This window comes from Suhomyces tanzawaensis (assembly GCF_001661415.1).
Source record: "Suhomyces tanzawaensis NRRL Y-17324 unplaced genomic scaffold CANTAscaffold_4, whole genome shotgun sequence".
Lineage (NCBI taxonomy): Eukaryota > Fungi > Ascomycota > Pichiomycetes > Serinales > Debaryomycetaceae > Suhomyces > Suhomyces tanzawaensis.
In genome coordinates, this window is record NW_017963639.1 from 1,327,749 (window position 1) to 1,351,499 (window position 23,751).

Consider the following 23,751-nt stretch of genomic DNA (forward strand, 5'->3'; position numbering starts at 1 on the left):
ACTACATTGATACTGATACGTATCTGTCTGAAGTGCCACTTAAAAGATACAAAACGTGTAGCCGAGGTGCTTTTGTTGCTGTTGGTGCAGCAAAGTCGTACTGATGAGATATGAAGCTCGTAATAATAATTATGTGCGTTACTATATATACCATACCAATTGGGTACCCAGTATCGCTAATTACCACTCAGACCAGCCATGCTCTTGGTATTAGGGGTTACCTCGCTGAAGCTATCTGTTCCAGAGAACTGTGAATAATTCATTCCACTACTGAATAATTTATTCTACTCCAAATGTACTGTGAGTAATTTATTCTACTTCAACTCATTCTGCCCCAAATCTACTCTGTATAATTCACTCTAAACCAAAAACGTCCTGATTAAGCTCTATTACTTATATTCCTTTTCTTCCCAAACACCATTCACCCGCTTCATTTCTGAGGTCGGGAAGTAGTGATAATTTGTCTTGATAGAAATGGCCATGGGCACATTGTCAAAGGAAACCAATCTCAACTTGATGTAAGTGTTATCGGGAATATCTTTGACAACGTCCATAAAGGTTTGCAACTCCTTGGTCTCAACATCGTTTACGTGGGTGATGAAACTGTTGGTAGCAATGCCGTACTGAGTGGCAGGGCCACCAGCACTCTTTCTTGTGACGTAAACTTGAGAGGGAATGTTCTCCATGATTTGACGGACCCCAAAGTGAGGAATCTGAAGAATGGCACCTGCCCAAAAAATGATGTGCGATGTGTTGATGCTCTTGGTGTCGACGGTTGGGACCACCAACTCCAATTCCTTCTTTTGTCTTATGACCTTGAAGTTTAATTTTTCCTGGGTGTACATCACCTTGAAGTCCCTCATAGTCTTGACGATTTCGCCGTTCACAGACAAGATGATGTCTCCGATCTTCAAGGGATTGACGTGCTTGTGGATGGGAACAGCCACTCTGTCCACCGCCAAAAACTTGATTTCATCGTCACACGCTTGCTCGAAACGCTCGATCCAGTCTTTGGGAACACCTCTGGTTCTACCTTGCAAAACAGTCATGGAAGTGAACTCGGCGTCCAAAAGCCTGAGATTGTCAGGAACCTTGTTGGCTTTCAATCCTTCGATCACGTCAATCACATCCACCACGTCCAAGCCCATTCTGTACATGATATCGTTCGTCTGGTCACAGTTGGTTTCTCCCAAGTAAGTGAGCCAGAACGATCTGATGGTACCATCATTGTCCACGAACACACCAGTGTTGCATTCCTGGCAAATCTTGTTGTCGACCAACACACACTCCAAGTTGGTTCCTCTGTATCTGGGCGACAACGAGGTTGCTGGAATGTTGAGAGAGGAGATTCCACTGACCTTGACGTCGTCACTGACCAATCTCAAGTTGTAGTTGTATCCAATGAAGTAGCTCTTGTCCCCTCTCTTCAAGGGCTTGTTGCTGAACTTAGGCGTTTTGACGTCGGCCAACACCAAAGATGGATCATACTTGATGATGGCATAATTCAAGTTGGGATGAAGGAACACCACTTCTGCTGGCACGTCGATCGATTCAGCAAAAATAACGAACAAGTCACACATGTCATGGGGCACGAATCTTCTGGAAACCAACACATATCCATTCTCAGCGTCGACAACCACTCCGTAACAGGTCTCCTTTCTGTAGGGGTAACTGTCCATTGGGATAGGCAAAACCACCTTGATTTGAACAAACGAACGGACCAAAGAGGCACATCCTTGCTTCTCTTCGTCGAACGGAAGATCAATGAACTTGGCGTTCTGAGGCTCCTTAGGCAAAGGAGGTAACGGTTTGTCCTGTAAGTCGGTGAAGTCCCAGAGACCAGTCTCGTCGTTTCGGATAGCTTTTCTGAAGGTAGATTGCCAGTGTCTTTCGATGTAAATGACCTGGATGTTCTCAGTATGAAGGTCAGAGACGTGACGGTAGTTGATGGTCACTTTTTGGCGATCGGGAATTTGTTTCATTACTTCGATGAAGGTAGCCAAATCGGGAGTAGGCTTGTCATCCACCGTTTCCAACAACCAGCCCGATTTCTCGAAGGAAGCGAACTCAAACGAGCCCAAGGAGTCGTTGATAAAAACTCCCTTGACTGGAATACAGTAGCATCTGGCAATCTGGTAGGAAAGGTCGTTGAAAGACGCACCAGCGACTTCGACGTATTCATTCGGAGTGATGGCATGCAAGTCGCCAATTTTGATGGAATGCTTGACGACTTCTTCGCCTCTTTGAATTTCAAATTCAAGCACGTTTCCCACGTTGTCGTCCAAAATTTCATCGACCTTGATGAAGGTTGAAATTGGAGTGCCGTTGATGGAAATCAAGGTGTCACCTTCTTTGATGAGGCCATCAGCGGGTCCTTCAGGGAGCACCAATTCCGCCACCAAAAGACCGATCTTGGAGGGGAATCTTTCTCTTGCAAGCTTTTCTGCTTCTAAGGTCAACCCCAATCTTCTGCATTCATCGAATGGCTTCAATTGCCATTCCACCTGGATGTCACCTCTGGTGATTGGTTGCTTGTTTTGGATGCACTGCAAAGCTCTCAATGGACGGTAGACTGGGAGGAAGAAGTCTGTGGACGCTTCTGACGATCCTCCTGCTTGCAATGCAATGACGTATCCGTCTTCGTTGACGACTGGGGACCCCGACGATCCTCCAGAGGCAGACGCTGCTGCCTGGATGTATTCTGTGTTGAAGTCGTTGTATGTCAAGACACCGTAGTCTGGGGCGTTTCTGTCCAATCTGGAGATGAAACCTGCTAAGATCGATAACTTTTCACCAGCATCGTTACCCACCACTCTGATTTCGGTGCCGACCTTGGCGAAATCGGGCTTCAAGTCAAGCTGGGTCAACTGGAGGTACTTTATGTGCGATGGATCAAACTGCAAGAACCCAAAGTCGTGGATGGGGTCTCTGTAGATGGGCTTGACGACTGCTTCTTCGTGGTTGTCGAACACAACGTATCCCGAGAACGGACCTGGGCCCACCACGTGTCTGTTGGTCAAAATCAAGCCTCTGGCTGCGTCGACCACGAATCCGGTGGCCTCGCTGACGATGGAGGTTTCGGTATCGAAGCTGGTCACATGCGAGAACTGGATGGAAACAACCGCATTGACCACCTTGGTGATGGCTTCCTGCCATTTTATAGATGAGGACTCCGAGAAGATCGGCGTTTCTGCTTCTGAGTAGTATTCGCCGTCCAGAGACTCTTCGATTGCAACTCTCTTTGGTGCTGTTCCATTCAACGACTCGTTGGATAACTTTCTTTTGGTCATTTTGCGGGTTGTAATCTATGCTGTTAATGGAAAGGTGGGATATGTGTATAATGCGAAGGATGCAGCGATATGAAGGGTTCTATAGATGGTTGTGGAGTTGATTCGTCCCGGGTATTTAACTATAAAGGTGAAAAGTTTGGTAGTGTGATGGCGTGTCCGGGTAAGGGCGACACCTCGCGCGACGGTATCACCACATCCTGGGGAAGAATAGGAACTAGAACGGACGGGACTTGGCTGGTAATGCTAGTCTGCAGGTAGCGTGACGAGCGTGAGTTGCCAGAACTGCTGGCTTGAAATGCTTGTCGTTGGAAGCGTTGTAGAAGCGCTTTTTTCCGCCCATTTGCGAGAATAGAGTTGCGAAGACTCCTGGGTGTAGTATGATCATTAGGGTGTGTGGACACCTCTCGGCTTCTCTAGCCACTTGTAGAAGGGATGGAGGGTGGTTCAGCATCTCCTAAATCAACTTAACGCCCTAGTCATTAAATTGCCTCTGGTAGAGAATTTTCCAAAACCAATTCAAACGGTCTAATCGTCAAATAGATAATTTAACCTCTATTTCATTCCAATTAGGTTTGTCAATCCTAGATCTTGGCGATAGATAACCTCCGTTTTCCTTTAATTTGGTTCATCAATTCTAGTTTTTCGCAAGTTCCTTCATCACCCTGGTCTTCCAGTTCTCGAAGTACGTCTCCTGTATGTCTCCATCGTAGAGCACGTCTCCGTGGATCATACTACCGAATTTATCCAACAATTCCCAACCACGACCGTTTCGTCCAAGCATTTCGTTTCGCTTTTCCACCTCTTCCATACTCTGACTTTCGTACATATAGGTTCTTTCAATTTCTAGCACCCATCCCTCGTCCTTGACCCAATCGTCCACTATATCGCACCAGATTTGCATATTCCATTTCATGAGACCTCCCTTCTGGTACTGGAAAAGATGATTTATAAGCTGGGACTTGGCTCCCATTTTGCTGGTGAGGAGACGGTGGTTAATCCGGGTGTATGCTGCGTTGACCATCCCACATGCCAAGAGCCACTCGCTCTTCTTGGTGAACTTGTGCTTGTGAACAAGAAATGTTTCGATCATTTTCGGAGTGACCGTAGGGGGAATGTAGAAGTTGTTGGCAAAGGAAATGAAGTCTTCGATAGAGACGTGCTTTTTATCATATTTATAGACTGTGGTCTTTGGGGTTCCCTTTGAGGGACTTGATTTCTTGGGAGACTTTTTAGGAGACTTCGAGACCTTGGAAGGACTGGGTGGGTCCAATGAGTCTTTCACCTTTGGGTTGAATGGAGAATCCACGTCTCTGAAGTCGGAATTGTCTGTCTTTGTCCGTTTGGCTGGATGCTCATCCTTCAACTCCTGCAATCTCTTTAGGGGCGAGCTGACCTTGGCCGGCGAGTTGCGTGTCCTCGAAGGAGTCCCCATGGGTGTGCTATAAACGGAACCACCAGCCTTTTTGGGACTAGACTTCGGAGTGCTTGTAGTAGATCGTATTTGGTAGAGTAGATTCTCTCTGAAATCGTCCAAAAGTTTGGAGACGAGCTTGGGCTGAAGCGGAATTTTGTTGGTCTCAGGCTTAGGAAGCCCCAACTGCTCCAGGTACTTCTCTGCAGCCAAGTAGGCACAGATATGGTATCTGGCGATCTCGCATCTCTTTGGAAGGACTGGTTGTTTTTGAAGACTCAATTGGTAGAGTGAATCACCGCACGTGAGGACCTCGGGCGGAAGCTGGCCCTGGAAGGTGGGGATGACGTCTTGGAAGGACTGCTTGAGCTGGGAGTTCATGGATGGAGTTGGAGGCCGTGGCGGTGACCAAGGATGGATTTTAGGATTAGGTCACGTGATAGCCGGCACGTGATGCATCGTCCAGTGCGCCAGCCAACCAGAACAATTTTATTCATCATAGTAATCACACCCATCCGCCATGTTGTCCAGAAGTATCAGAACGGGGTTCCAAGCCATCCGTCCGCTCTCCACCCGCAGCGTGTTGTTGCAGAACGTCGCCCTCAAAAACGGAGTCAACGAAGTTTCAGAGCACAATGAAACCGCCAAAGAAATAGTCTCGGGAGCACCAAAAGACTTGGTGACATCCAGAGTGGTCAGAATTTATAAGGAATCCAAGCCAGCCACACAATCAAGCAACCACAACGGACACCACTGGAAATTGGACTGGGACGTCTTAGGAAAGGGTAACAGATGGGAAAACGACTTGATGGGTTACCAAGGGTCTGCCGATTACATGCAAGGTACCATCATGAAATTCGACACCAAGGAGGCAGCCATCAGATTTGCACAGGGACAAGGATGGGATCACTACGTGCAAGAGCCCAACAAGAAGCATTTCAGAAAGAAGGAATATGCCAACAACTTTTTGCATTCCCCAGGGCCATTGAAGCATATCAGAACCAAGTGAGTAAAGTAATACAACGACAGTACAGGAAAGTGTAGAGGGGGAGCGTAGTAAGTGGGAAGAGCTGGGGATGTCAGCGCCGAGGAGTCCCAGGAGGAGATCACCGTGGAGGCCATCTGGTAGTTTTCGTAGTTTGACAGAGGTAGACTTGGTAGATTTTAGTTCTACCGCTGTTGGTGGACTTTGGGTAGAGTTCGTGGTAGAGTGGTAGACTTCGGGTAGATTTCGTGGTAAAGTGGTAGACTTCGGGTAGATGTAGTAGAGTTCGTGGTAGAGTTCGTGGTAGCACTTTGCAGTTGTTTGCGGTTCTTCGCAGTTCTTTCACAGATACTCCTGGCCAGACCTCGGAGTCCTTCTAGGCTCTTCCGTAGGCCACTAATTCGTAGTGCTTTGTAGCAGTACTTCGTGGTGCTCGTTTGTATCCCTCATCACTCCCATTTCGCCTCTCTAACGGCTGCAACTACGCGCTGGTTCTTTCCTGCCAAATCATTCCGTCCTCTACCAAGTGCCAGTTTTCAGTCCCAATACCTCCACACACACCCACAAACCACCACATCCTCTTCTGACACGCCTCTCCTGCCAGTGTTCCGTTATTCCCGCCAGTGTTCCCCCTCCACCCTCCACCTGCTATCTTTGTTCCGAACGCTCGCACTACCTCGAAATCACCCCAAACTAACAAAGACGTGAAGCTATCTCCAGTATCGTCAGCATCTGAACGCTGTGCAACACTCCGACTATCACCAACACGTCCGTGTCAGTACCCTAGGCGCCTTCTACCCGCGCGCCTGCACCAACCCCAGTTTCGTGGGCCATTTTACCACTATTTCACCACCCACAATCCAAGGCTCCATATCCACTTCCCCCAAAGGGATCTAGTTATGTCATATAACAACCATCGTGGCTACGGGAACGCGTACCCCCCGAGTGGGTACTCCCAGAAGCCGTGGAAACGGTCACGGTACCCCGATCAGCGCGATGAAGACTCGAGGTCCTCGTCGTCCTACAGTGGACGCTACCATTCCGAATACAACAGCCACACGCCTTCAGAGTACCCTCCTTCCCCCAGCTCCAGAGGAATCAAGGCCGCTATCGCGTCTAACGGGTCTACGCCGCTAGGAACTGCATCTGCGGGTACCCCACGCAACCAGTCCACTCCCGATGCCCGTCTGGGCAACGAGGAACCCGCAGGTACAGACCCCAAAACAGGCCAGAACAGCCACGACTCCAAGTTTCTGAAGTTGATGCACCACGTCGACTTCAGCGTACCGAAAGAAACACGATCCTCGGACCCATCGAAGAACTACAAAGTTATGTACGATCCAGAGCTTGATCCAACGTTATCGAAAGCAGAGAGGAAGTCCAAACAGAGGAAGCTACGTTTTAAAGGTGATGGAGTGTCGTCCTCCCAAGTAATAGATCCCCGGAAAACCAACATAGCACAGTACTTCCAGAAACCCAACAAAAGGACGAAAAAATTTCCCTTCAAACAGTTACCCCAGTCCAAGTTCGTGTTCGACAAGGACTCCTTGGGCCCACCGCCACAAACGGAGTTGGTGGTTTGGGACCTCCCTGCTACCACCAGTGAGGTTTACCTTGAAAATTATTTCCGAAGCTATGGGGACCCCATCAAAGATATGAAATTCATCAACGATCCCATCAATGCGGTTCCGCTAGGGGTTGGAACATTCAAGTTCCAGGGTAACCCCGAAAAGGCGCAGAGATTGGCCAAAAAATTGATTCAAACATTGAAAGCAGAAAGAGCAAAGATAGATGGAGTTGAGATTCGAATTGGCTTGAATGATCACGATGGAGAGCTACTCCAAAAGAGAATTGACTCTGCCAATGAAAAATTACGAATAGCTAAAAACAAAAGAGCAGAGGAGGATAAGCGCAGATTGAAACGTCAATTGGAGGAAGAGCAAAGGAGACATGAAGAGCAAAAGCGCATTGACGAGGAAAATAGAAAGATAGAAGCATTAAAGAAAGCAGAAGCTGCAGCTACCTTGAAAGTTGAGAAGTTTCAACCAAATTCAACAATGGTTTCCATCAGACACAATAACAAGGTTGTGCCAGGAGTATTTTTACCTTCGGACTTGAAGAAATATATAAAGGAACGGCCATACATCTTGATCCACGACAGGTATATTCCAACGAAGCGAATCCCATCCCAAGATTTGAAACGTGCACTCAATAAGTATGACTGGACTAGAATTTTATCTGATAAGACAGGTTTCTTTATTGTGTTCAACTCATTAAACGAAGCCAAAAGATGCTTCTTTAATGAGGATGGGAGAAAGTTTTATGAGTATAAGATGTACATGGAATTAGCAGTTCCAGAAGGCTTTAATAGAAGTTCCGACAACGAAGATGATGAGGGAATTCAAGCAAAAACCAGAAAAAATGATCTTGTTGATGAAGGTGTTAACATGTTGATCAAAGAGTTTCAAATGTATTTATCTAAAGATATCAGAGAAAGAATTATAGCACCTGTGGTTCTTGATTTATTGGGGCATGACAAATACCCAGAACTCGTGGAATCATTGAAGGCTAAAGAAGCTGCCATGAAGGTAACGGCACCTGTGGTCAGCAGTAATGGATACTTGAAGCAGAATGCCTTATCCCTCCTTGCCAAGCAAAGGAAGCAGCAACAGGCACAAACAAGTTTACCGTCTTTCAAGAAAAAGATCGAAAGACCAAAGGTTAAACGGAACTTGATTCCAATGCAACATGCACTTAACTATGATCGTGAATCTGAATCTGAGTCTGATGATGACGAGGAAGATTCGAGCAGATCAGTTACTCCAGTTGCTAGTAAAAGAGACCGTTCATCAGCACTTACATCACCCGATGATGAGGAAGAAATAGAAGCAAAGAAGCATAAGAAGACGAAGCTTCAAAAGTCGTTCTTGTACGAATCCGAATCGTCCAGTGAGGTAGAAGAAGATGCTGGGGAAGAGGTAGTAGACGAAGCTGCGGATGAGAACGAGATTGACTACTCTACCATTGAGGAGCAATATCAACCAACAGAAACCCCCTCCACCGTCTTTCCCGAAAGCGAACTTTTGCCTACTGAAGTATTTGATTTGGAGGTGTTGCAGGATGTCATTAAGGACGATGAAGATATGAGTTTGGCAATGAAGGTACTCGAGGAAGTGAAGCCCGAGCCCATTCCAAACATGGAGTACTGGGCCTGGAAGCAAATGGACACTAGGAACGCTTCCGAGGAAATTGCCGAGGATGTGGACTTGATCGAAAGCTTGGACCCCAGACTTGAATGCAGCTCTGGATCTTTCAGAAGTGAGGGCCAAAGACAAATCGCAGATGCAGATAAGATCGAGTACTTGCCTCACCGTCGGAAAATACACAAGCCGTTGAAGACTGTCCAGCACGACTTCGAGGAAGAGGAGGAGGTATCGAACAATAACAGTACCAGCACCAGCACCAACAACGTACAAAGTTCGCGTGTGAATAGGGCAAAGAACCGGAGATTCGCAGCCGATATCACGGCCCAAATCGGTACTGAATCGGAAGTGTTGAGTTTGAATACTTTGACCAAGCGGAAGAAACCTGTGTCCTTTGCTAGATCAGCGATCCACAACTGGGGGCTCTATGCCATGGAGCCCATTGCAGCCAAGGAGATGATCATCGAGTATGTGGGCGAGAGTATACGTCAGCAGGTGGCCGAGCATAGGGAAAAGAGCTACTTGAAGACGGGAATCGGGTCGTCATACTTGTTCCGGGTGGACGAAAACACGGTGATCGATGCCACCAAGAAGGGTGGAATTGCTCGGTTCATCAACCATTGTTGCAATCCCAGCTGCACTGCCAAAATCATCAAGGTGGAGGGCAAGAAGAGAATTGTCATCTATGCGTTGCGCGATATTGATGCCAATGAGGAGTTGACCTACGACTACAAGTTCGAGAGGGAGACCAACGACGAGGAGCGGATCCGGTGCTTGTGTGGAGCGCCTGGGTGTAAGGGGTGGCTCAACTAGAAGAGACTGCCAGGAGATGACATCATCTTGTATTATAGAAAGACAGTTTCGGTCAGATAATAACAATGCCATGTATAGAAGTAATTATTGTTTACGTTGTAGTGGAAGGGGAAAATCGGGGAGATTCGGCGATGATCAGATCCGGAGGCATGCGAAAGCTGGGGAAATATGAAACACCAGGCGAAACATATGAAATAGTAGCGATGTTTGCAATAAATTAGTAAAAGTTAATATGGTCTAAATTACCTAGTTGCTCGTCTTTCCCCAAAGGAGTAAGTAGCCAATTTAATTAGTACTGGTTCGTAGCTTGTAGGGGGACTTGTGCAGAGTACGATGATTAATTGGCAAATTAATTCTCCGGGGCTTGTATTTGCAGAGTGCGATGGACCTGCTTAACTACTACTGAGTTTGCCTTTTCCAGAGCGGATGCATATGTCTAAATTAATTAGTTTGTTAGTATTCTCCCCCAGCACGATGTATATCGCGTAATTAATTAGCTTGCTAGTCGTTCCAGAGTACGATGCTCATTTGACCCGTTCATTCCAGTTTGTTTGGTATTCCCAGTCATATTCGTAGTTTCTAGTTGTGTTTCCACTTTTGGATCACCGATTTTCCACAGCAACGAATTTCACACAATGCATCATCTGCCGTTCACCACTCGCCAAGGCTGTCTCGTACTCCAGTTTTAATCCGTGCATGCACGGATGTGAAACAATCTACCTGGTAAATATCAACAAACCAACGGCATTCGCACCAAATAGGCAATATTATTGATGGGACACATGAGTCCCACACTGCGAGCACGAGCGAGTGCCAGCAAGACAAACACCCAGAAGTCCAGCACTTAGAGCCAGCATCACACGGCCAGCACTGCCGGCACTGCGAGCACCGCACAGCCTCTACTGCCAGCCTACACCCTACACTGCCAGCCGGCTACCCAGCAGTGTTCTGTTCTGACACTTCCACTCGTGTGGAGTTTGTTTGCGACCCGATCTCATCAAAATAGTACCCCATTGGGACTCGCAGCCGTAGCAATTTCAGTGCGAGAACGTCACCATTCACCAGTGATACCAGGGTAAGACTAGCGAGGAGACAACGAGGACAACGCCATTCCTACGACACCACCACCCCCTCCTCCACTACACTATTACGGGCAGCTGCCACCCCCCTGCCCCCACCAGCTGCCCAGGTAAACATCCTAGCATCCGAGCTCCCGTCCCCATCCCCCATCATTTGAGAAATCCACGTGACCGCCCAATCGGCTCCATTTGTAAATACCCTCAATGCGGCAATACCATAACACCTATACTTCAAATTTTCCACTATATTACCTGCTACTATCCTGGTCCACAACTGCAACGAGCCAGACTCTTTTCCGTCTGTTCCGTCATCGCCTTCGCCGTCTTCACCACCTCCCCCAATCCTGACTGCGCTACGATGTCTCGTGCTCAACCGCTTCAGCCGCTCAACAACACCCAGCTCAATAACAGGGGCAATATCACCCCCATTAAGGGCGTTAGACGGTCCAAGGAGAACCAATTCGACCCTGTGCCTGTCCATGGAGTGCCCGCCGCGCCTCCAGTGGCAGTGGCTGCCGACAAACCCAAGAAGAAGAAGGAGAAACTCAGTGCTCTCTGCAAGACTCCTCCCTCCATCGTCAGAACAAGAAACGGAAGAGACTACCGTCGTGGGAACTTCCTAGGCGAGGGAGGGTTTGCCAGGTGCTTCCAAATGAAGGACGCCTCGGGACAGATCTTTGCCGCCAAAACCGTGGCCAAAGCGTCCATCAAGAACGAGAAGACCAAGACGAAGTTGTTGTCGGAAATCAAGATCCACAAGTCGTTGAAACACGCCAACATCGTCAACTTCATCGACTGCTTCGAGGACGACGTCAACGTGTACATTCTCTTGGAAATCTGCCCCAACCAGTCGTTGATGGAGCTCTTGAAAACCAGAAAAAGGGTGTCCGAACCCGAGGTGAGGTACTTCATGGTCCAGATCATCGGCGCCATCAAATACCTCCACTCCAGACGTGTTATCCACCGTGATTTGAAGTTGGGAAACATCTTTTTCGACCCCCAGATGAACTTGAAAATTGGTGACTTTGGCTTGGCCTCTGTTTTGCCTTCGCTCGACTCCAGAAAGTACACCATCTGTGGCACCCCCAACTACATTGCTCCCGAGGTATTGGGCGGCAAAAATACCGGCCACTCGTTCGAGGTGGACATCTGGGCCATCGGGATCATGATGTACGCCTTATTGGTCGGAAAGCCTCCTTTCCAGGCCAAGGATGTCCAGGTCATTTACGAGCGCATCAAGAAGACAGAATACGCATTCCCTGCCGATAAACCCATCTCGGAAGAAGCCAAGGTGTTGATCAAGGACTTATTGAGTTTGAACCCTTTGAACAGACCTACCATCGACGAAATCTTGAACTACGATTGGTTCAAAGGTCCATTCCCTGACAAGACTTACGAAGAGAGCTTGGTCAGCACACCTCCTGGCTTCGGCAAGATTTCCAAGACCCAATCATCCATCAACTTCACCAACACCAAGTCTAGTGCCGGTATTTACACTCCAAAGAACAAAAACCCAGTGGAAATCTTGAGATCAGACTTACAATCAGAACAGCCCAAGAGCTTATTGCCTCAGAGTTTATCCCCCAACGATACGAGAAACAAGTACGAAGAAGTCAACCCCAGTGTTTTGGGCAAATCCAACAGAAGAGTGAACTTCAACAGCAATTACTCCACCACTATTAAGAGATTAAATCAAATATGCTTCGAAACCTACCAAAACATGAGAAGATTGGAATACTCCAAACACGAGCAGATAGTATCAGAAGAATTACCAAGATGCGAGAACCCTATTCTCATCAGTAAATGGGTGGACTATTCCAACAAATATGGCTTCTCCTACCAATTGAATAACGATGACATCGGAGTGTTGTTCAACGACGAAAACACCATCTTGAAGGTGCACAATGGTTCGAAGTTCATGGAGTTGATTTATCACGAAAACGAAGGCTGGACATGCATTGAGAACTCGATCCATCATCCTCCATCTCAGGTGAAGAGACAATTGGAAATAGTTGATTTCTTCGCTAAGTACATGAACAGTAACTTATCAAAGGTAAGTGAGAATGAAGACAGAAAGGAGACGGTTTTCTTGAGGAGGTACAGCAGGACTTCCGATTATATTATGTTTGAAATGACCAACGGTAACTTCCAATTCAACTTTAAAGATCACCATAAAATCTGTGTTTCCAAGTCTGGTTTGGCCATCACTCACATCAGTCCTAGCAGAATAATACAGACCCACCCCTTGATCTTGGTGTTGAAGGAAGGAAACTTCCCTGTGGAAGAAGTACCCGAATGCTTGGAGAAAATCAACGTTATCAAGGAGGCCATTAAGAGAAAGGCCTTCAAGGATAGCAGCGCATAGTTTCATGGTTACAGCCAGAAACAATTCACCCCCTCCTCACGACTTCCTTCTCCCTAGTAACCGTGTTACTTCACTTTTAGCATAATACCCTTCTATATCCTTTGCATTCTTACTGCTAATGTTCGATTTTAAGGATCACTATATAATAATATACCAGTCCGATAAGAAGTGTAGCACTGTTTAAGCAGGTTCGAGTCAATGTGGTCTCAACTAGTGTTTTTCAATGCTTGTTTTCGTCCTCTAAAGTGCTTTTTGGTGGATATGATTTCTTTCGTGTTGTCCTCTCCACCGCCTACTGGTGGAAAATTTATTTGTCTCGATATCTGACTAGCATCGCATACTAGTGAACGGATTACCTTCCTGTAGAAGTCATTGCCCCACTAGTGGTGGATTTCTTCCTCTCGATTATTACTACTTATTTTAATTCCTTTTGTACTGGCCAAATTCCTTCCCCTAAAGTTTTCACTACTGGAGCATGAATTTCTCCAACTTGTAATTTTTACTGCCCATCCTCCTTATCTTGTGCTTCACTACTAGGGATGAATTTCCCTCCCCTTGTACTTGTACTACTAGTTTTCCTTTCTCTGAAGTCTTTCGCTATGTATTGATGTATTATATTGTACAGGGAGATGCTGAGCATCGCCAGGTGGAACCATCTAGGTCCTTAGTAGTCTTCCTCGGTGTCAAAAAAGCCTCAAGGGCCCACTCGTCCTTAGTAGTCTTCCTCGGTGTTCAATAACGATTTAAGGGCCCATTCGTCCTTGAATCTGGTCTTAATCACGTCCAAGTCGCTGATCAACCCCGAGCATGCATTCTTCAATGCCTCTCTGGGTGAGTAGTCATCTTCCGTTTGGATACGGAGCACGAAGTTGGCGAATAATGGGTGCTCGACTTTGTAGGCAGCAAAGATGACCTTTTCGTCCTTCAAGAGTTGCGCACGCAACAAATTGGCCAATGTGTGGTCTTCTCTTTCGATCTTGATGATGGCAGCGTTGGGCACCTTGGTGTCAGGTGTTATTTTTATTCTAGAGGTTAGTAGTCGTTCGCCACTGCCGAAGCTCAGGTTCCAGGAGACGGATTTGACTCGGGATTTCGCTCGGGGGATCGTTGTTCACGTACTTGTCCACGCCATCGGGTAAGATGAAGAGTTCGAATCTGTCTGGGGCGTTCATGGTGGGGTTTGTGGGAGACGGTTGTGGAGTGAACGGTGAATTTTCACATAAGTCAGGTGTAGCGACTCACGTGCACAGGCGCCGCACGCGCTCGATTCGGAGCATCGCCCAAGGTAAATAGCGCCTGCATATCAACCGCGTCACGTGATACATATCCGCGGCATCTCCCGAGGCCATGAGTGGGTGTCTTACCCGTTATGCTGGCAGCGATGGGCAGCTAGTCCCACTAGTACTACCAGTGCTTCCAGGTTAGCGCCTCCGACCCCCGCTCCCCTCCTATCCTCCTACTCCTCCTTATCTGTCCGGGTAACGTGTCTCGGCCCCGCGCCAGCTCCTCCACGCCTGTGTGCACTCCGAGGTGCACCCGTTACCCGGACACCACCTTCCACAGCGCATACTTCGTTTGAGATACTCCATCCATTCTGGCAGGATATCCAACCACAATCTCTGCTTAAAACAACCCTTGTATCATTACAACCCGCAAATCGCCTCCTCCAACTGAGATTTTTGTGGATCACCTTCTTGCTGCCCCACGTGACGATTAGTTGTGGTACATTTTTCATTCACCGTGGACGATGACGAACCAACAAGACCCTTGGAACAGCCAACAGCGTCCGTTAGGACAGCAGTTCAAGTACGTACGGATCTGCAGTATTGCTGGCACGTGCATGTGCGTTGAAATGGAGTGACAGCATTGTCAACGCCATTAGCGCCCACATGCCCTCGCTAGCATGTCGTGGTTCCTCAGCGGGGACTCGCCACCAACCAGCCACTAACGTTTAGCCGCCAGCACCCACCTGTTTTGCCTCCTCCTGCCACTTTGGAGACTGGTACGTATCAATTTGCACCGTGACTCGCCGGGATCGCATACTAACCAATAGGAGGACAATCGTTCTACCCCCTCCACAGCTTGCCTAGCTTGGGGAACGGCACGGGCCACCCCCCTGGCCATGGCTTCAACATCCCCTCCATCAACACATCCAACGATGTTGCCATCAATCAAGTACGTACTGCTTGCAAATATCGCAATCAAGCAAAACTTCTGCCTGAATTATAGCACCTACTAACCTCCAGCAACACGATCCATCGAGACAGAACGAGCTCCGCAGGCCCTCGGCCGTGCTAGGCACTCCTGGAGCTCAATTGCCGCTTCCTGGATCCATTTCCGCCACCTCTGAACAGCAGCAGCCTCCATCACAACAACCGCAACAGCCCCATCAACAGTCCCACCACGCGCCTGCGGTCCCACAACAGCCTGTGGGCCCACAATCGCAGGTCCCTCTGGGTGTGCCAAACAGGGCCTCGGTCTCCAACGTGTACAGACCGTTAAACGTCAAGGATGCGTTGTCTTACTTGGATCAAGTCAAAATCCAATTCTACAATCAGGCAGACGTGTATAATAACTTCCTTGACATCATGAAGGATTTCAAGTCCCAAAGTATCGACACCCCAGGCGTAATTGATCGGGTGTCCACTTTGTTCAAGGGCCACCCCAACTTGATTCAAGGGTTTAACACGTTCTTGCCTCCTGGCTACAGGATTGAGTGTTCTCTTGACCCTTCAGACCCCAATCCCATCAGAGTCACCACTCCAACTGGAACCACCACGAGACCAAACATCCACGGTGGCTCCTACGGTCAAAGATGGGGAAGCGAGAGCCAAGAACAACAACAGACTGTGGGCCAATTTGCCCATGAGCAACAGGTTCTTCAACAGCAGCAACAGCAAAACGGAGGTGGCCAAATTGAGTTCAACCACGCTATCTCCTATGTGAACAAGATCAAGACCCGGTTCGCAAATCAACCTGACATTTACAAACAGTTCTTGGAGATTTTGCAAACTTACCAAAGAGAACAGAAGCCTATTGGTGAGGTCTATGAGCAAGTCACGGTGTTGTTCTCCAACTCTCCAGACTTGTTGGATGATTTCAAGCAGTTCTTACCAGATACTAGCAACCAAGGTTACCAGGCCCAGGAGGGCACGTTTGCTCAAGCAAACGGCACCTCTCAATTACCACCGGTGGGTAATTTCCAACCTCCAACAGGTACTAGTGGCTTAAGCCCTAACGGCTCTCAACAACATGCCCAAGGTGCCGGATACCCTCCTAATGGTGGTGCAGATGTTAATGCAATTGCTCATGATCAGCTCCTTCCTAACAAAAAGAAGTCTATTTCAGACGCATATGCCTATGAAAATAATTACAACCAAGAAGCACAGGTCTCGAGCATGCGTTCCGCCAACCAGCCTAGAGCCAAGTCTGTCACTGGTGCTGGTATCAAGAATGGTACTGTTACCACTATTGTGAATCCTACTCTTGTGCCAGGCATTCCTGAGCCAGTACCACCATCTGCGTCCGTGAAATCTTCATCCTTACTGGAGGAGCTTTCATTCTTTGATAAGGTCAAAAAAGCTATTGGCAACAGACAGAGTTACAACGACTTCTTGAAGATATTGAACTTATACTCTCAAGATATTATTGATAAGCGTACGTTGGTTGAACGTGCTGATAGCTTCTTGGGTGATTCGCATCCTGAATTACTCAACTGGTTCAAAATGTTTGTTGGATACGAGGATAAACCACAGAGCATTGAAAATATTACCTTCAAAAAGCATCAATTGGAATTGTCATTGTGTAAGGCATACGGTCCTTCCTATAGACAATTACCAAAGGCTGAGACTTTTATGCCTTGCTCAGGAAGGGATGAGATGTGCTGGGAAGTATTGAATGATGAATGGGTTGGTCATCCAACCTGGGCATCTGAAGATTCTGGTTTTATTGCTCATCGTAAGAATCAATATGAGGAAATTCTCTTCAAGATTGAGGAAGAAAGATTGGAATTCGATTATTACATGGAGTCTAATTTGAGAACAATCCAACCCTTGGAAACTATCGCTAATAGAATTGCAAACATGACACCAGAACAAAAGGCTAACTTCAAACTTCCTCCCGGTTTGGGCCACAACTCCACCACCATCTACAAAAAGGTTATCAGAAAAATCTATGATAAAGACAGAGGATTCGAGGTTATCGATGCCTTGCATGAAAACCCTGCCGTTGCAGTTCCAATTGTTTTGAAAAGATTGAAGCAAAAGGATGAAGAGTGGAAGCGTGCACAAAGAGAGTGGAACAAAGTTTGGCGTGAAATGGAACAAAAGGTGTTCCACAAATCATTGGACCACCTTGGTTTGACCTTCAAGCAAGCCGACAAAAAGTTATTAACTGTTAAGCAGTTAGTTAGTGAAATCAGCACTGTCAAGGTTGAACAGCAAAACAAGAGACTTCATCCATTAACACCAAAGCCTCAAGAACAGTTGAACTACGTATTCAACGATCATGAAGTGTTGATGGATATTTTGAGATTAGCAGATGTGTTTATCTTCAAATCTTCTAACTACTCAGCTAACGATCGTGAAAAATTAGGACAGTTTTTTCAATCCTTCGTATCTTTATTCTTCGGAATTTCAAATGAGACCATCGACAAATCTTTATCTGCCAGAGGTAAAGCTGATAAGTCTGAAGAAGAGGAGGAAGGATCTAGCAATGAGTCTAATGATAGTTCAGAACCTCAGCAAGCTTCGAAGAAACGTGGTCGTGAAAATGACTTATTGCGTGATGTGTTGAAAAAGCAATCGAAATCGAAGAAGGAGAACGACAGCGATGTTCCAGAAAGCAATGCCAATGACTCCGATGAACAAGAGTTTGCAGAAAACCTTGATAGATCTAGTGAGTTGTGGATTAAGACCGCTAACACTAAGTTCAACTTGAAAGATGAACAGCAGAATGATCAAAAACGTGAAAAGTACAATTTGTTCTGTAATACCACCATTTACGTGTTTTTCAGACACTTAAGAACATTGTACGAGCGTTTAGAGGAAATTAAGAGCATGAACAAAGAAGTTGGGAAGGAGATCAGAAGTCGCAAAACTCCACAGTTTGCTAAAGACTTGAATTTACTTTCACATCAACTCGAGGACATGGGAGTGGAGATTGTTGGATCCAAGGATTGTTACTTGCAAGTCTTGGACTTGTCCGAGAAGTTGATTGAAGGTGAAGTTGAGCATCAATGGTTCGAGGAGTCATTGCGTCAAGGATACAGAAACAAGGCTTACAGAATTTATACCATTGATAAGGTCGTTCAGGCCATGGTAAAGCACATGCATACCATGGTGTCAGACAGTAAGACTTCGGATATGATCGTTTTGTTTGAAGGTGATAGATCAAACCCAACTTCAACTGCCAAAGACCAAATCTTGTATCGTATGAAGGTCAGATCATTAATGGCATCAGATGAAAATATGTTCAAAATTTCTTTCAAGGAAGCTGATAATTCTGTCAATATTCAATTTGTTAGTCTTGATGATCTCACGATCAATGATCATGAAAATTCTGAGGAGCAATACAACTACTATGTGACAAGCTTTGTCATGTCTCATCCTACTGAAGGTGTTGCTGCCTCAAAAATCAACATGCCCTTCGCAAGATCATTCATCGAGAGTGTGGATGAAGATCAATGTGACGGCCGTGTCAGCTCTGGCTTGAAGGTTTCTGTTTGTGAGAACTCATACAGGTTATTCTTTGAAGCCAATACACTGGACGAGTTTACCTCAAATGCTGTCTTTTCTAAACAACCAGCGGAAGTCAAGACTAAGGAAGAAAAGGTGGAGTCCTTAAAAGCATTGATCGATGGTGCCGATGGATGGAAGAAAACTTTGGATGGCGATCAAGATGGTGACTTTTTGCAAGAAAAAACCCAGACCTTGTTCGACAAAGGATTTCAAGCCTACAAAGATTTTAGCAAGGATGGAGACGTTGAAATGAAAGACGCCGAGGAGGAACAAACACAAGTCGCTGCTGCCGTATCCAAGGAGGAAGCTGCGGTTCCCGAACCTTCCAAGCCAATTGTTCATGATGCCGATTCTACTGTCATTCAGGACAACAACGATACCACTATTCACCAGGATGCTAATGATACTACGAATGATGAGACTACTGTCAACCAGGACGATGCGTCGATGATTGGTGAAGTCCAAACTGAAACTACTTCAGCCCCTTCAGAATCTGCTAAAAAGCCCGATAGCGATTAATTCTGAATATGCCCAAAGTAAAAATGTATAGTTATTAACCTCTTTATTTCTTCTTATATTAATAAAATTGTGTACGTCTATATGAGCGCGATGAAATACTAGCAAATGAAGACATGAAATCTTGATGTTACAAAGCTGTACACGAGGGCACACAAGAAAGTGTCATAAGAATGCAAGCACCAGGGTGAGTACTGGTGTGGCATGCTCCTTAATGAAACCTTCCCTCTGCTGCGGCCCTTGCTAATCTCTCGGTAGCAATGCTTCTGGCCAACCTCTCTCTTTGATCTAGCCTCCGTGCCACAAATGCTTTTTCATCCCTCAAGATCAAGAGTCTTAAGATAATATCTTCAGCCAATGTCTGAGCAGCAATCGGATCCGATCTCGCCTCTTGAGCATCTTTTGCAGCTTGTGCTCTGGCTTTGGCAGTAGCATTGGCCAGAATTGTCTTGTTTCTATAGATGCTACCGGCTCTAGAGAGACTTCTCTTGGGATGGTCTTCGTCCGTAGTGGTATGGTCACTATCGAAATTATTCCTGTCACGAAGTGATCTGACGAACGCAGGCGAAAGCCTCTCCACTTCTTGAGTTAAAAAGTGGACATCCCTATCGTAATAAACTGGAAGGAGCAATAATGCTTGGTATTGCTCATTCTTCAAATCCCTGACAGGTGGACCATTCCCATCATTGTGGAAGAAATCGAAGCATAAGAAGTTGAGCCACGAGAACACAGTTTCCAACTCGTTGTTCGTGAGCTGGTTCCCAAAACCCATAATACCGATAGAATTGGTAACGTTTGCTACTGCGGATGAAACAGCAGATTGCCAACCACCACCGGTTGCCCCATTCGAGTTGGAGTTAAAATTTGGCAAGTTCAAGGTCTTTGCACTGGAAAGCTTTGGTAATAGTAAGACATCTGCAGACGAAACTACCACATTCCAAGCTGCCAACATGACCTTCAACAATAGATCTTTTGTCAAGAATTCGGCTAGCACTTGGAGGTTCATGTTTAAATAATTGTATAACGGCATCATGGCGTTGTCCATTTGATCTTGTGTGGGTTTAAGTTGGCCGTTATTGCCACAAATTGACTTCAAGTTTGCTCTAGAGAAGCAATAGTGTATAAATCTGGACACCTTTTCAACAATACGCTTAATGCAACGTTCCTGACATCTTTTTAGGGTTCTATGTGCTCTTCCCATTACGAAAATGGCATCTGCCCTTTCACTTTCAACTGCAACTTCGACTAGCAATCTTCCTTGAGTATCCAAATCCAAGTATATTTCCTGTGGAATACCATCATGCTTGAATCTTCTCGGATCAAGCTGGATCAAACCCCTTCCACATACTGAGTAACCACCGAACTTCTCATTCCACACGGTAGCAGAAACTGTTAATGATGAATTTGGAGGGAGAGTCAATTCAAACTCTTCATCCCACTCCGGGTCTGCGGTGTTATTGATAGTTCTGGTCTTGCCGATGGTTCTCTTGGCCTTGGTGTCAATTAATGTTACAAATGGCCGCAAGCTAGTTGAGGACGAGGATGATACCGATGGTCTCAAATTTTCTGCTTTGATAAGCCTCAACGAGAAGATGTGACTGGTGTACTGGTGCTGTGATTTAGGATCGAATGCAGCAACTGATTGGGAAATCATTTCAGGATCCAAAACGTCTTCTAATTTCGTAAGCTGTTGCATCATAGCCGACAAATTGTTCAAAGCTACGCATGTCTTTGGCATGAAATTGTATGGCTCTTCCAAGAGCAATTTGCTGGGATTGTTGTTCATGTTGGAAACCACATTTTTCACTTCATCAAACCAGTTACTGCCAGTTTTTTTCGAATCACCTTTAGCATCTTCTTCCTGCTGCGCCAACTTCCTTTGTTCCTCTTCATCCAATTCTTTCATAATCTTGTCTGAAATGTGATTGGCATAGTAGAGAGCACCATCAGATATACTCTTCAATAACGTAGTAAACACCTTTGACAAATGGTACTCATTGGCCCAATTCAAGCCATTCAATATCTTCAAAAACTCCTTTATGAGAGTAAAAATGTCTAGAATTGCTGACGAAAACTTCTTATCGTCAAATTCAAGATTAATGGCCTCGTAATTATCATTCTTGATTGCCTGCTCGACAATACCCTGAATCTTTTCTCCACTCTCCTCAACCCAAGATTCTAGGAATGGGAAGAAGAACTTCTCCAAATCAAATTGAAACTTAGACTTGGAGGTGGCGACCTGTGCATAAATACTCCTGATTTCGCTAAGAGCCCTATAAACCTCCAAAGCATCTCCATAGGGTATAAATTCTCCTTTGTTCTTAGCATAGCTATCAATGTGCCTCAAAATATTTTTGGCATCAGCAGCAAACATAGCAATGACGACGGCAGCCACAGTTCTCTTGACATCCAAGAAGCCCAAAAGTGGGTTCTTGTACCTTTTCTGAAGCATTTTTATATCTTCAATCATACTATCACAAATATTGAGTACATGTATGATGCTCAATGTGTCATCACGAGGTAAATTCGCCAAAAGCTCAGCGTAACGAACCTCGGAGTACCTCAACAATGCTTTGGAAAGCTTTTTCTCCCATTTTTTAACCAATCCCGATTGTTCTATTTTGGGGAAAAGACTGTCTGATTCCAAATATTCACCTAAGAATGTCAAGCATGGACCAAACTTGGGCTTCACGGTTTTGCTGAAAATCAACAGCAATGAATCTTTGATGGAAAAGAAGGTTTCATTATATGTGCTCATCAAGTTCTTGACCCATTCTTCTTGATCCTGGATGGACCATACAGATTTATCTTCCCAGTCCATTTCACCGTTTTCCAATGTGATTTTACACAAATGAAATATTTTCTTGGATGCCTCCAAATCTATAGGTGCAAGTTCGCTTGGATCGTTGATCAACTTATCCTTGGTTATACCTGTCAATGTTGCGGCTGTAAAAATTGCAACTGCCCTTGTTGGCACACTTATTCTCCACACTCTGGCACAAGTTGTCAAAAGGTTGGAAGAAGTTTTTGGAAACAATGGTTTATCGGGATCCGAAATGCTATTGAAGCTTTCTTTAAGCTCCAACTCAAAACACAACTTGACCAAAACCACATAGTATTTTTTGAGGGCTTGGGTTCTTGGTAACACATAGAAATCTTCTCCCGAAGGGATTTCTGGCACGGGTAACAATCTCATAGCTGGAGGGACTTGGTATTTCTTCAACAATTGGTTGCATGATTCTTCCTCTCGATTCTTCCAGTCATGGTATGCGTCTGTAGTTTCAAAGTTCTTGGCCGATAACTGGCCCAAGTTCTTTCCCAAGTAAAACGTCACCTGTTGGAGATCTTTATGCAAAGTTTTCTGCAGCACCAAAGTCTTCCATTTATTTATGTCTTGCTGCAATTTGATCAGATCCACTGAGAAGAGGCTCTTGAGTAGTTTGATGATGCTTTGGTCCATATCGTTCAATTTGAACGAAGGTTTGGGGTACTGTACGTTCGTAGGAGTCTCCGAGCCAGTATCTGCGGAAACTGGCTTTTTGGGCTTGAGCGACTCCTTGTTTTCCTGTAACTTGGCAATGATTGCATCACTGTCTTTGTCCTTCTTGATCAATCCAATCAACAATTGCACAAACTTGCCAGCTTGTTTGAAGACGGCCTCGCTGATTTCGTTGGAGGGTATAGTGCCAATCTTCACGAGTTCCTTGTTGGCAGACGAGACGAACTTCATCACCAAGTACTCTGGCTTGTTCACTCGCAAGATGTCGTTCTTGAATGTGGGATCTAGAAGCTCGCTGTAGAATCGCAACAATGATCTTCTGGTCATATCGTCGTAGTTTCCTCCATTCTTCATCGCTATCACATTAAGTTTCGATTCAAGGCTTGAGAGCAAGTAGCTTGGAAGCTTGGGATCTTGCACATCAAAGACCTTGGAGCTTCGGTAGTATTTGGAGTAGTTGGAGGCATTATTGCCGGATCCGGTGCTGCCGGAGCCTCCCGATCCACCAGAGGTGGTGGACGTCAACCGAGGCTCGACTATGGGAGTTCTGAAACGGGCTTCGTTCACATATTCTAGAATGTACACCTTCAACACGCTTTCGTAGAGCTTTTCGATGTCCACCCCCTTATAGGCGGCGTCGTCTGGCAAAATCACTTGCGATGCCAAGCTCTGGGCGCGTCCGTTGGGACTCCCAACGGAGCCAGCACCGTTTGGACCGCCATCTTTGAGCCTGGGAAGCATTGGTAGTGGTGGAGAACTGGTGCTGCTGGCGCCTTTGAGGACCTGATCACGTGTGTTTCTGCACGTGACCTAGACGAGTACCCCACCGGTCCCTGACATGTGCTATCGTTT

General features: G+C 46.1%; 9 protein-coding genes across 9 annotated transcripts; 4 read left to right on the forward strand and 5 right to left on the reverse strand.

Moving 5' to 3' along the window:
- Positions 1–84: 84 nt before the first annotated feature.
- Positions 85–3,607, reverse strand: NMA111 (Nma111p). Its single transcript, XM_020207578.1, has one exon. It carries the CDS (start codon positions 3,288–3,290, stop codon positions 390–392), a length of 2,901 nt encoding a protein of 966 aa, XP_020064565.1. The 5' UTR covers positions 3,291–3,607; the 3' UTR covers positions 85–389.
- Positions 3,398–3,833, reverse strand: CANTADRAFT_259071 (uncharacterized protein). The gene has a single exon (XM_020207577.1). It carries the CDS (start codon positions 3,739–3,741, stop codon positions 3,505–3,507), a length of 237 nt encoding a protein of 78 aa, XP_020064566.1. The 5' UTR covers positions 3,742–3,833; the 3' UTR covers positions 3,398–3,504.
- A 91-nt stretch (positions 3,834–3,924) lies between these two features.
- On the reverse strand, positions 3,925–5,082 carry CANTADRAFT_90532 (origin recognition complex subunit 6; the record flags this gene model as incomplete). Its single annotated transcript, XM_020211708.1, has 1 exon — positions 3,925–5,082. The coding sequence occupies one exon, from the start codon at positions 5,080–5,082 to the stop codon at positions 3,925–3,927; it is 1,158 nt and encodes a 385-aa protein (XP_020064567.1).
- Positions 5,083–5,221: 139 nt separating this feature from the next.
- Positions 5,222–5,710, forward strand: CANTADRAFT_51512 (uncharacterized protein; the record flags this gene model as incomplete). The annotated part of the gene is made up of 1 exon (XM_020209950.1): positions 5,222–5,710. The coding sequence occupies one exon, from the start codon at positions 5,222–5,224 to the stop codon at positions 5,708–5,710; it is 489 nt and encodes a 162-aa protein (XP_020064568.1).
- Positions 5,711–6,585: 875 nt separating this feature from the next.
- SET1 (histone methyltransferase) lies at positions 6,586–9,702 on the forward strand (the record flags this gene model as incomplete). Its single annotated transcript, XM_020210920.1, has 1 exon — positions 6,586–9,702. The coding sequence occupies one exon, from the start codon at positions 6,586–6,588 to the stop codon at positions 9,700–9,702; it is 3,117 nt and encodes a 1,038-aa protein (XP_020064569.1).
- Positions 9,703–11,139: 1,437 nt separating this feature from the next.
- On the forward strand, positions 11,140–13,146 carry CDC5 (polo kinase; the record flags this gene model as incomplete). The annotated part of the gene is made up of 1 exon (XM_020206794.1): positions 11,140–13,146. The coding sequence occupies one exon, from the start codon at positions 11,140–11,142 to the stop codon at positions 13,144–13,146; it is 2,007 nt and encodes a 668-aa protein (XP_020064570.1).
- A 577-nt stretch (positions 13,147–13,723) lies between these two features.
- On the reverse strand, positions 13,724–14,318 carry RPB11 (DNA-directed RNA polymerase II core subunit; the record flags this gene model as incomplete). The annotated part of the gene is made up of 2 exons (XM_020211244.1): positions 13,724–14,171; positions 14,266–14,318. The coding sequence occupies 2 exons, from the start codon at positions 14,316–14,318 to the stop codon at positions 13,859–13,861; spliced, it is 366 nt and encodes a 121-aa protein (XP_020064571.1). The 3' UTR covers positions 13,724–13,858.
- Positions 14,319–14,893: 575 nt separating this feature from the next.
- On the forward strand, positions 14,894–19,403 carry SIN3 (transcriptional regulator; the record flags this gene model as incomplete). The annotated part of the gene is made up of 4 exons (XM_020210000.1): positions 14,894–14,952; positions 15,102–15,148; positions 15,200–15,321; positions 15,393–19,403. The coding sequence occupies 4 exons, from the start codon at positions 14,894–14,896 to the stop codon at positions 19,401–19,403; spliced, it is 4,239 nt and encodes a 1,412-aa protein (XP_020064572.1).
- A 208-nt stretch (positions 19,404–19,611) lies between these two features.
- CANTADRAFT_52308 (uncharacterized protein) lies at positions 19,612–23,640 on the reverse strand (the record flags this gene model as incomplete). Its single annotated transcript, XM_020210063.1, has 1 exon — positions 19,612–23,640. One exon carries the CDS (start codon positions 23,638–23,640, stop codon positions 19,612–19,614), a length of 4,029 nt encoding a protein of 1,342 aa, XP_020064573.1.
- Positions 23,641–23,751: the final 111 nt, after the last annotated feature.